Source organism: Anas acuta, chromosome 9 (genome assembly GCF_963932015.1).
Source record: "Anas acuta chromosome 9, bAnaAcu1.1, whole genome shotgun sequence".
NCBI lineage: Eukaryota > Metazoa > Chordata > Aves > Anseriformes > Anatidae > Anas > Anas acuta.
This window is the reverse complement of record NC_088987.1, coordinates 13,004,319-13,017,374: the sequence shown is the minus strand read 5'-3', so window position 1 is coordinate 13,017,374 and position 13,056 is coordinate 13,004,319. Positions and strand designations below refer to the sequence as shown.

Genomic DNA, 13,056 nt, shown 5'->3' with positions numbered 1-13,056 from the left:
ACATATACAATATCTGTTTCTGAAGCACCCAGGAGCAGATCAGTGAGCCACTTTGTCACACTGCTTGACTTTTACTGTTCCTTTTTCTGTTCCTCTTCAAATCCTCAGTGTTTTTGTCTTCCCGCTCTGCTCTATCCCAGGTTTCAGGTGTGAACTCAGCAACCTTATCAAGGAGTTGTTCACTGGAAATGACCAATGGGACTGAAATGGGACAATTCCCCACCCCCTTTTTTTTGAACAAGAAAGCATTGTAGAGCAGCAGCATCCAGCATATTACACTATTACACACTGGGAGCATGTGCTGTTCTTACAGCTTGGGTAGAAGTAAACAGCGCTTTAGCTTGGGTTAGTAAAAAAAGCTAATTCAGCCTAGTACTTGGAAGATATACTGGGGGTGGGGGCACACACACAAGCGTGGATCTAGCATGCTAATTCATCATAACTGATTCCAGCAACTAACATGTGGCATATGCTTTGAAGACAATTCAGACTAAGCACCCACGCTTGACAGAATAGAGGTATGAAAGCTGAAAAGCAAGGGTAAATACATGTTTGCTCATCTTCATTTTCATGAGAAGTATCTATTTGTTATATCTGAGTATCAAATACTGTTGATAGTTATTATGCTATTTAACAGATTATACAGTTTAGTTATGCTCTCAGTTATTAAGCTCAACTATATACAATTATATTTGTCAACGTTAAATGCACATTTGGCTTTTAACAGCTGTAGCTAGCATGCATAATTAAAAAAAATTAGGAATTAATTCAAATTAAGCTGAACTAAGACAATCAGAAACCACAAAAAATATCCATGAAGGAGGTTTGCAATGATTCTCTCTAATCAGTTAAAAAAAAAAAAAAAAACAACAACAACAAAAAAAAAAACCAGCAAATTTTGCAGTACCCAACAAACACATGAACATGGATTTCACCTGAAGTGTAATGTGAAGTTCTATTTAACATGTAAATACCCAGAAAAGACAGACAGACAAAAACAAAGAGCTACTAAACAAAGGTTCTAAATAAACAAAGAACTTAAAAACACTTACGGTAACTACTTTCACTATCGCTGGCATTAGAGGTTACATGCTCTGAAATTGCAACACAATGGAAAAAAATAAGGAACACACACTAATGGCATGAATTCAAAGGAAAGCAAACTGACAAAAATAATCCAGATGAACGACAACAGTGATATCAAAATGCTGAAATCAATACATACTGCATATAAAAGTTTTAAGGTACTTCTCATAGTTCTCAGGATCAAGCTTAATTTCACACAAAAGGAATGGATGTTAATAAAAAGAAAAAACATTAAATAGCACATCAAAATAAGATTATGAAAAGTACACTAATTCACATTTCACATGCAACCCTGAATTTTTTTTTGGTTTTCACTTCAAAATTAGTTTTGTTGTGCAAGAACTATGGGATCCTGAATGTCATTTTTCATGTAGGCAATTTATGGATTTTATGGAGTCCTGGAATATGTTTCAGGAAATACAGTTAAGCACATTAATAACAGATACTTGGCTACTGCACTGTTTCCTCTAGTAAGGATTTAGTACTCAAAAGCTCCTAACTTCTATACGAGAGCATCCATATGGATTTCATGTCTTCTTCATAATAATCAAAATATTTCAGTAACTTTAAGCGTATTTACTTTATGCGTATTTACTTTAATCTGTGTGTAACAGAAAACATTAAACATGCTTATGACAATAACTCAACTGAAGAACATTAAATATCAATCTATTCTGTTACTTGCAAATTGTACAAATCTAGAGAACAAATGTCAATTTTGATATCGTTGAAGCTTTCTGTAATGAAAAAATTTTCATGCCACCAAGTGACCATCTCTTTGTAATGAAAAGCACTGTTATGTTCACAGTTTATGATTGTACAAGGAAACTTGTGTTTGACCTTCACAAAATAAATAAAATTAAATTTGATATTATGTAGCTGTGTGCATAGAACGACACATATTGACACATACTGTTTTCATTTCCACCAAAAGATTAAAGAGAAGACTCCAAAGGAAAGAAAACAGGTATGAAACAAGTATGTCTTAGTGACTGATAAACATCAAAAAATCATCAGTCATACGTAAACTAATTAACCTTTTAAAGTACATATGTTTTTTAATTGGCCAATATCTTTAACACCTCTGATTAGAACGGACTCCTTCCACTTTATTTCTGTGCAGGAGACAACATATTCACAAATGTTTGTGAGTACCAGAAATTCAGACCTACTTCCATTTCATTTTCTTGCTTTGGAAAAAGAATGCCCATATAGGCATGGAAGACAAAAATAAATGTTTAACAGCCTCATGCAGGAATTGCCTTCTAGGCAAGACATTGTACTCGTTAATTAAGAACACAAGTTGCAATAAACTGATAACTGGTCTATTAATAATTTTGGTCTACTAACAGTCTTGCAGAGCCAAGGTAGTAGAGCTTGTATTAAGCATGGTAAGGCAGTTTCCAGAAGTTGGACTGCTGAAAAAAAGGCTCAAAATAGACATTTGTCTTTACAGAACCAGCTAGTGATATTTCTGGACCATATTACATAGTTTAATGATTATAAGGCCACAGAAGTTGATTATGATTGATATTCTGCTCCAGATCAATAATCTCCATGAAACTGGTTTCAGAAATGGAAGATTAATTTTATTTCTACCAGCATTTTTATTTACTTAAGTGACTGAGGCCAAGAATAGAAGTATCCCACTTCCTATGTGGAATTTCAGGAACACTGAACATAATATAGAGGATGAGAATAAAGGAAACAGTTATGCCCTTGGAAGAAATGTTATCTTTAGTGACTAATTTTACTATCCCATAAACGCCTAACGATCTACTTTTTTAATATCTATCATGAAAGAAACGTTATGACTGTTTATTTTAGTCCAGAGGTGATGCCTGTGTAAACAGATCTGTTATGGTATTCAGCAACTTTTGAACCTTCCTGTATTCAGTTAGCTACCAGGCTTTTCTGCAGGAAACAAAATTAATGCTTATGTATCTCCTTTATCAGCTACCTCTCTACCTAGTCAGCGGTGGTCTAATAGCATCATAAGAGTTCAGAGAAAAACTCTCATGGCATCTGTTAAGGAAAGCTTTTCTTTGTCTTGTTTTTATAGAGCTGAAGATAACCATCACCTAGAGAAAGGACTGCCAACTACTTAAATTATAACTACAGTTGTGCTATGACCGTGAGAAGTTATTTTTTAAATAATAAAACACAAAACGAATACTAAAATGACATTAGCAAAATGTGTCAACAAATTTACAAATACAGTCACTATCAAGGACAAGTAAGTAAGTGCTGGTAAGCTTCTGAACAACGACAACAAAAACCCACTAATGTCATAATCACTTAAAAAGTAACATGTTCCTGAAAGCAAAAATCGCCAGAACATTACAAATCAGAAAAATCTTATGAAACATTTTTAGTCAACCTCCTTATGCCAGTAGAGAACCAGTCTCACAGAGATCTGTTCAAAAAAAGTAGTTTTTCAGATGGAGGTTAAAATAACTTGGGAGTATTTTGATCACTTACTCAGGCCTTTTGATCCCATGTCGTCAGGGACCTCCTGCAGAGTAGTCCCCAGAGGGCAAGCAATAAAAAGACAATCACAAAGAAAATAATTGTCAGTAATATATAAAATTGGCGCTACGACAGGAGACAGTTCCCAGAACATCACAGGGGAAGATAAATCCATAGGATTTAACCAGATCGGCACATGAAGTGTTATCACTGGTGCAAACGGCAGAGACTGCAGCTTCTAACAGACCTGGTCTGAATCTGCAAAAATACTTTTTGAGAAGACTTTTTTTTTTTTTTTTTTTTTTTAGTGCAGGCAACAACAATTTTAAAGTACCTTCTCTTCATTAAGAAAAGCAAATTAGAATAGAATGACTTTGAAGCTACCAGTCTAAAGGGACTGACTGGAGAGCCTGGTAAACTCAGCCGTACTTGCTTTGCTGCTCTGCACTCTCCTCAGAGTGAGGCCTGAGGAACCATTACTGACAGCACTGGAGAGCTGTTACCTCCTCCAGTTACACATACGTATTCGACAGCTTTATCCAGTTTACTACAAACTGGGACATTCTTTGGTTACAATTTACCTAAAGAGCAAACTAATGATTGCATTGATTTTATAAATTGGTTTGTCATTTGCACATTGAGCTCGTTAGCCTGTTGCAGCTCATGAAACTGTCTCCATAGTAACACCCTACTGCAATCTAGCAGGCCCTTCTACGTGTGCTTTTCTCTCATTGAGTGCCACATACTTACGGTCAATATCACTGGTTTCCTGCTCACTCTGGTCCTTGTTCTTGTAGAAGGGAAATTTTCGGGAAAAGAGGTTCTTTTTACGCTTGTCATTGAATGACTGCTGAAGAAGAGAAGGAGGGGCAAAACAAAGGATGTCTAATTCTGTGTGAACAAAGGCCCAGACCAGCAGCTTTGTGGAAGCTGACTCCTATAACCACATTATGCAGTGCATATTCCAATTTAACAGTGTCTTCTCAGCTCATATAAAGTAGAGAGAGATGAGGATCACGGCTTTGCTCACCCCCTCTGTATTTCACATGCTTACTTCCAAGAGAATTGTCAGGCTGCTTTACCCTGTGAGGCCTGACCTGTATTTCACGACCAGGCTTGCTGTGAGTGTAACGAGATGTGAAAAACTAGGCTGCCAAAAGATGGCCAAACCAGAATGAACTCAAACAAAGCCAATTAAATCATGGATATTATCTAATTTTGGGATTATAGCCATTCAAAAAAAAAAAAAAGGGCAGATATTTACACATGCCAATATGTACACTTACAAACAAATGGCGCCATAACAGCTCACCAGAAATATCTGCCAGTATTACCCATTTGAAAAGGCAAAACTGTAAGTACTTTGGTGATAGCTGCTAAATAAAATACCACAGAACAATGAAAAAGTTAAAAGCTAGCACTGTATTGAATTCTCTTACGGTAAAATTATGAAAGTAACAATGAAATAGGGAAAAAGTGGTGGTGGTGGTGGCGGGGAAGTATCTCTCTAAAATATCCAGGAAAAAAAAGAAAAAAAATGGTTTCAGTCTTTCATTATTGCAATTCATTATAAGTTTATTGGAAAAAATGACTTCGTTCTAAGAAAGCCTGCATCCCAGTACCAAGGCCCACTGTCAAAAGATACCAACTCATTCCATTTGTTTACTGTAGTAATTATTGCTCAGCTGTGCATCTATAGTGAAGAACTCTAACATGAAAAACCCTGCATGTCCAAGGCCCATACTCAGCAACTGCTGATGTTAACTGCTAAGAAAATTTCTTGAGCTACCAATATAGACATATGTATATCTGCCCATTTGCGTATCAACTATTATCACGCTTTTTGTTTAAGCGATGGAGGGCATGAATGTATTTTCATTCATGTATCTGTATGCTTACAGGTGTAATTACTAAAACATAAATGTTTTAGTCATCTATCATGTCTTTTGCTGGAGACATTATGTGACTGCAGCATCTCTAGCTTACTGTTCTATAGAAAGAAAATAAAGAGCCTTGATGTATAAATAGGTCAGTAACACTTTTTATTGCACTTATGCATGGAACCAATACAGCTAATTTCATGCTAGCTGAAGTTTCTTTTATTTCCTTTAGGCATAAGTGAATCATCTAAGCAGTTTTGTCAGACTATGTAATTGGCCATGTTTGTGTCATTTGGTTTGTAGAAATTCTATTACTGGGAGAACAGCAAAAGTAGGAAAATGACCAGCTTGGTCTTGAGATCTTACAGTGCTGGGACACTACTTATTTGTAAGCCAAACATAGCTGATATGCCACAGGAAGTGATAAAACTTCTGCAGAACCGTTTTTAAAAAGCTAACTTTAGAAATAACCAAAATATATTCAATTCACACATTAAAAGATCCTATTAACAACTATTTCCATAATTTAGAGTATGTTTCTTTTAAATTATTATCTATCTTATTTAATCCAGTGTGAGCTCATCTTTCCTTATGCAACACAGTTGCAAGAAGTCATACTACCTTTGCTATCAGCACCAACGATGGAGTGAAATATAGTAATACGTAGGAGTCATAAAAGACTGCATTTTTCAAATCGTGGCCCACCTTCTTTGGTACAAGTACAAAACAAGAATTTGGCCTTCCTGAAGAGAATACCTATAGTGCAACATAAGCTGCATCCTGCTCCAAGTATTAACAAACCTTCTGGCCACCTGTTTTAATACAGACTTGCTTGGCAGTATCACCCAGTGAAAAATCCAGTGATATTTTCACTACCACTGTCAAAAAAGTTCACTTTAAACTACCAGGTGTTAAAGAGGCATATTGTACCATAGGTGCACCATCAGTATCATGAGCACAAAACTCTGTCGATAGCAACACTGAACACTGTTTTTAGTAGTAGCCAAGAAAACTTTAATTGGCTGGCATCTGTGTTCCGCAAAAACTGTCATTCCATTGTAAAGCACTGGTAACCTGTCAACCACACGCATGGACAAAAGGACTGTTTTCAAGCCAACCATATGCTTGTAGCAACCATGGTTGGCACTGGCAAGGTTTTGGGTTACGGTCCTTTTGACCTTCTTTATCTGAAACCAACAAATCATTGGAATTGATTTCTCAAACAGAAACATTACTGGAATCTACAGAATGAAGGTGACAAAGAAGTATGCCCAAGAGATTAGATATTTGCTGAGCATACTGAAAAATACTGTAACATGAATTCTGAGAGGTAGAAGTCTCACATCTATATAATTGTCCCATTGGGACAAGACCCTTGGTTTGGGCAAAAGAATATGTAAATAAGAAATAATAACAAAGCAAAAATGGTGCAGTTTTGTTGAGGTGGTGAGATTTTGCAATTTGTATAATTACAAGACGTAGCTAATGTTTTTACTTCGTAAAGGATAATCATTTTCTTTATTTTAGTTTTGAAAATATTTCATAACACTAATAATTTTAACCTTCTCTAGAAATCCTACTGAGGTAATATTAAGTTTCACATACTGCATGTATAATGGTCAGAGTCAGTTCCATTGCCAAAAAAAAAAAAAAGAAATTAAAGGTAATATTGTACCGATTTTGAATAAAAGATTAGCCAAAAGATTATTTTTAAAAGATACCATGATTATAAAAAGCTGGAGAGAATTGCTTATTAGTTGCAAATGCACAGTAATTGTATTAAATTTTTCATAAGCCCACTGCAAATCATGAACAGGCATCGTAAGCAAGAATATATTAAAACAGAAGCAGCACAGAAAGTGAAGTAAATGCTTATATGAAAGCAACAAACAAAAAAATAAACATTTCTGCTCCAGTTTCTTAGTGTTCCTTAAAATGAAAGGAACATAGGTTTTAATGTTTGCTATCACTAGGGTTGTTCTTTAAGGTTTTAATGTAGAACTTTTGACTAATTGTTCAAGGTTGGTATTTCATACTGTCCATGGAGAATTAACAGACTCAGTAACGCACACAGTCCATGAAGACATGTATGTTACAGACTTACTGGGAAAAATACCACCATGACAAATACAGGAAGAATAATTTAAAGAGAAACTGTAATGTTAAAACATTTACAGCTGAAGCAAAAGGTTGTGAACAAGTGTAAGAGTGTTTGCAAAATGAAGTGTTACTAAAGAAAAAGAACTGCAGTTCTGTATCAATGGCAAGCGTAGTTGCTTTTCCACTCAGTTTTCCATGCATATCTTTGGTGCTGTTAGTACACAGTAATTGTGTACTAACTCTTCTATTGCCAAAATGCTATTTCAAATACATAGCTAATTAAGTGTTCACAGTTTATTGGTAGACAAACTACAAAAACATGCAATTATCTGCTCAAAGAACATGGTAATATTTGAAAAATTACTTAACGCAGTTTAAACAATATAAGATACTTATGTCATTTGTTTTTTACATGACCTCTAGAAAATGAACTCAAAATATAAAAATAACCAGGTTAAGAATTACCACATCAGTTGATACCATTTTATTCCCATATGAAAATACGAATGTACCAAAACAGAGAAAAGAAAATGAAATGCAATAATCAAAGTAATCCTCAATGCAGGACTGTAACTGTTAATCAGAAAATAACTGAAGATACTGATTTCGCTTTAAATAACACTGTTACAAAAAAAAATTGTAATTTTCTTCATTAGTAAACTAAATTGAAACTTTTACCATGTAGCAGAGGAATGCACATATGGATTTGGATAACTTCAAAGTATCCAGATAAATTACTGAAGCCTTAATACTTTATCTTTGATTTTTGAAGTTACGAAAACATTGTAACTAAAATAAATGACAAAAAAGTCCTTTGCATCTACAATAATAAGTAATGTTACAGCATTGTGCTATTTGAAAAAATATCTAAAAGAAATAGCTTCCTCAGGAACTAAGAGCATATTTCTTTTTTTTTTTTTTTTTTTAATAAATGGTAGTATATTTTTACTTTAGAAGGTTCTTACACCTACGATGCACATATCTAAGTGTTGAAATTACAAGTTATATATAATTGGTAAAAATTCTAAGGTTGTGAAATTGTTTATCTTATTTCAAAACAGCCATTACATTGTAAAAAAAGCCTCACATAAAAAACAAAGAAAACAAGGCTGTTTTACTATGACGAAATTATTATAATTTAGGCTACAAGCATTCCTATTGCTATGAAAGCAGTTACCTTGCTTTCTCACTGCTCATTCCCACTGCCCCAGCACACTTATTGGGGCAAGGTTTACATATTAAGCAGTGAACTGCACCATGGGATTTGACTACAATGTCTTTTGGACTGGGTTACTTTTCACCTGCATTGGTTACTTTACATGCTTTGAGCACAGCTGCACCAGTATCTGTACCAACAGAGAGCAGTGGTGAGAAAAAACAGCTGTGAGGTAGAAAGTGTTTCTGGCTAGTGATGAGCAAAGACTAGAGTTTCTGGTGGCGTATACCACTGCACAAAAATTCTTTAAAGCTTCTGCATCCACAGTTCTAAGAAAGAATTTACTTTATTCTGCCTGGGTAACTGTGCACGTTACAAAACCTCTTTTTAGTCACAGAGGCCCTGCTGATCAATTTTGTTTTGAATGCTTTCTAGACACATTAAAAAATTAACAAAAGAAATATTTTATTTTTTCTGAAAACTGGTAGTAAGCCTCTTCCCCAGAAAGAAGTCCAAGAGCACAATCCATACCAAAGTACTAAAGGGCTTTATAAGCAGCACTTGTAGTGCTGTTCTAAATGGCACTATTCAATAACCAATTAGTATATACAAACTCCTGTTACATTACAGTATTAGGAATAGTATGTATTTCTAAGCTAATTCTTTATTTTGCAGTGCTTTGGCAACAGCTTACTATTAAAATTTGCTTTAGTTTTCAGAATATTTTTATTTCTATTTGACATTATTTCACCTTTTCACTAAAAACTGAAACAAAGTCTGAATATATAACCCACTGAAATGTGTTACCATTCACAACACCAGGTGTAATTTGCACTTCATAAACTCACCCCTTTATCTCCTCTCGTCTTGGAATTGAACTTCACTGTCTTTAAACGGGCTCGTTCTTTTTTCTCAACTCTACCAGAAGAACAGACACAAAGCAGTTAAATTAGCAAAATTCTAGAATTTCAAATTAGTACTTTTTACAATGTAAACATATAGTGCACCTTCTGTAGTACAGATTTTTGTCGCTAATGACCTCTTCGGAAAATGAATGGCAGACTGTGTTGGAAAAGCAGGGCTTTATTTCTCAACTGATGAGCTGTGAGGGCTTTGGAGCATAAAGTGATTGCATAGATTCAGCAATTCCAGGTGTAAAAAGAAAGAGCATGTCCCTAAGTGAGTATCTTCAACCACGAGCAAACAGAAGATATTAAGATTCAGACCACCTAATCCCTTATTTGCCAATGCCAAACAGCGTGTCTCTGCTTTGTCCACCCAGGAAAGACTTGCCCATTTCCCAGTGTTAGGGTAAAAAGAATTCCAATGTTTTACTTTTAAAAAATAATTTTAAAAATATTTTTTGGAATATTTTGGAGCGTGAAGTTTAATGTTTTTCTCAATCTGGAAAATTCTGAACCAAGTCTAATGCTCAACTGCAGAGTTGCCATCAGCAACATCATATTGCACAACATTTACTTGGCACCTTCTTATATATAAATAGTTTAATATTAAACTCATTAGAAAATTTAATAGTAGACATCTTAAAGTCAATACAATATTATGACATACCTGCGTTTGCTTGGGATAACTCCAATTTCATCACTTTCTCCATCTGGAGTTACCTGCCGTGCTTGCCACCATTCATCATCAGAAGCATTAATGACATGGAGAATATCGCCAAATTTGAAGTTCAACCCTTGACTTGGAAGGCCACTATCTTTAGTCTTGTCATAATCAAAAAGAGCTCTGCATTGAGAAGAAAAATAAATAAATATACATAGAAAAAGCTGAAAAGAAACAGGGGCATATGAATAGCATTAGATTTAATTAAGCATTCAGAAATGACTGCATCATTCTGACACGTGCTTAAAATGAGAATGCTGAATACACACTCTGCGCCCACAACTCCCCTGAGAATGGTCAGCACAGTATTCAAACACAAACAAAATTTATAAGTTTTAATGAATGAGACTAAACTAGGTCCAGAGCAAACTCTAATACTTTGCAAAAGGTCCACAAGAAAATGCCCCCCGCAATTCAATAAATACTTTGTATAGAGCAAGTTACATGTCAGCCTACAGAAAAAAAAGGAAATTGATGCATAGAGCGTTGAAAGTTCTGTCCTGTACTTTGTTACAAGTTACAATTCTGGATTATTTCAGTAACTAAAAGTTACTCTCCATTTCCTGCTAACAGACTTGCAAGAAAAAAGATTAGATATATGATCTGAACAGAACTTGGCCACCGTAGTACTGCAAAGCAAAAAGCTTGAGGTGCATTCTTCTGGAAAATTCCCTACCATTTCAAGAGAATCTCATCCTTTTTTCTGAGGTTAGTTGATTTTCAAATAAGAGGCACTAGCACTACCTGAACACCAGCTGCAGGCTACAGCTCTATCAGCGTTCTCTTTGCCAGCAAGGGTGGTTTATCCAAGCCCGCTGCTATCCATGCCCACATTCACTGCTGCTTTGTACTGCTTCCTTCCCCTTCCTCGGTTATGAAAGCAAAATTGCTTAGAAACGAACATGGTACACCATACTGTGGAATAGATAGGTGTTAAAATTAATTCTCCCTGTTGGACCATTTTAAATCTGGATCAGTTCCCTGAGAAACTGGCGAGACTTACAGTATGTTTCTCCCAGCACAATCGAGGGTTTAGTGAGAATGTGAAAATGAATGACTGGAACCTCTTACTGAAATGAGAGAGACACTCCTAAGCTTATGCCTTATAAAGGACTCTTATTTTACTTTTCAAAAAGGCATATGAACAGATGTAAAGTGAAGTGCCTGTACGACACAGGCCAAAAAAGTCCTCAAGTATTTCATCTGCAAGCTCATACGTTTGTCAGTGATGCACTTCTTAAATGATACCTGTCTCAATTTAGAGACTTCATACGAAGTCCAACACAACCTTAGGAAAGTGCAAATAGATCCTAATGCAATGGTTTAAAATGGTGTCCTTTCTCTTGTACAAATTAGGTTTATTTCTTCTTCCCAAACATTAGATTTATGTATCTTTTTGTACTAGATTTTTAATATCTCACAAATTCTTTTACTCATGTAAGTAAGTATCTGTGAGTTGTAAGAGTTTGTTCAACTGCATCTTAGCTTTGTGAATTTTGCCTTTTTAAAGCACCGAGGGTATTTCTTTCTGTTTGAACTGTATTTGCTCATAACCAGTGACAAATTGTTCCATCAGATCAATTCACCTTTAACATAAGGTCATACCCCTTGTATGGAGACTTTGATTATAGATTAACAATACCACGTATACATATGTGTAGTGGAAGTTATAACAAAAAGATAAATTTATTTTTAAATAAATTCATTATTTCTGATCAACCAGTACTTTGAACACTGTCCCACAACATTTATTCTACTTCTAAGTTTCATTTAATTTAAATGACAAGTCCTAAAAAAAAATATTTTAAAGAGAAAGCACCAAGTCCCTATTATTTTGCCCCGTATAAATTGGAAGCAAAACATCACTAAAATGGTAATTTGGTTCTTTCAGTTAGACAACTACAGGAAATGAAGGCAAGTTGCAAGTTTCATGAATGTGTATGCTTCAAAGCCAAAAACTTAATGTCTGTGTTAATAGCACCAAAATTTCCATCATGTCTTTTACCTGGCTTTGCTCATTGCTTTCAATATGATAAGCTGCTGATCAAGTTTTAGCGAAGCATTTTTTATTTTACGGTATTCTTGCTGAACAAAGCAATCGGGGAATTCCTGTGGCAGCAAAAGCATCCCTCTGTACTATTTTCTGAAACATGATTTAATCTTACCACATGGGAATGAAGGCTATCCTATAAAGGAGCTTATTTTTTTCTCCCTGAGTTTCTGGGAAAGCTGTTTAAAACTAGATGTTTGAAGTATCTGAATAACATAAAGATGACTAATTAAGCTTCTCCTGCAACTGAGTATAATTTTCAGGCCTGCTACTAACACCAATCTTATTTTTCAATGGACCTTATTAAAATTTCCTAATGATTTCCAAACTGTGAAGTTTCTTCCACTTGGAGTTGCAATCATTTTCAATCCAAAGAGAAATCAGCACCATTGTTTGAATTCATAATGCATCACGCTGGTTAGAAAAATGCACAGCAGTGAATACCACTTTCAGGTCTGCATTCTACAGACATTGCACAATGGTACTTGCCATACAAGATTACATGAAGTATAGAACAAGTTTACTCCCTGGCAATATATTATCAAAGAAATTTGATGCCATCAAAGAATTTCACTTTTTTATACATGTTTTTTGAATTTGCAGATGAAGGAGGAGAGCATATAGGTATAGCTCAGATGTAAAAACAGACACATTGAGACAATCTCTCTCCTCTTAAAATAAAGATCAAA

General features: G+C 35.0%; 1 protein-coding gene across 25 annotated transcripts in view; it reads right to left on the bottom strand.

The window, feature by feature from the left end:
* DLG1 (discs large MAGUK scaffold protein 1) overlaps nucleotides 1-13,056 on the bottom strand; it is a 149,677-nt gene that overhangs the window by 12,775 nt on the left and 123,846 nt on the right. For 11 of the 25 annotated variants that reach the window (XM_068692874.1, XM_068692867.1, XM_068692886.1 and 8 more), the window contains 4 exons: nucleotides 10,264-10,440; nucleotides 9,540-9,609; nucleotides 4,306-4,405; nucleotides 1,053-1,094 (listed from right to left, as the gene is read on the bottom strand). In XM_068692874.1, the coding sequence (XP_068548975.1) occupies nucleotides 1,053-1,094; nucleotides 4,306-4,405; nucleotides 9,540-9,609; nucleotides 10,264-10,440 (389 nt within the window). Of the gene's footprint in view, nucleotides 1-1,052; nucleotides 1,095-3,567; nucleotides 3,602-4,305; nucleotides 4,406-9,539; nucleotides 9,610-10,263; nucleotides 10,441-13,056 lie in introns of all 25 variants that reach the window. The other 14 variants (XM_068692871.1, XM_068692872.1, XM_068692887.1 and 11 more) reach the window with 3 other exon arrangements.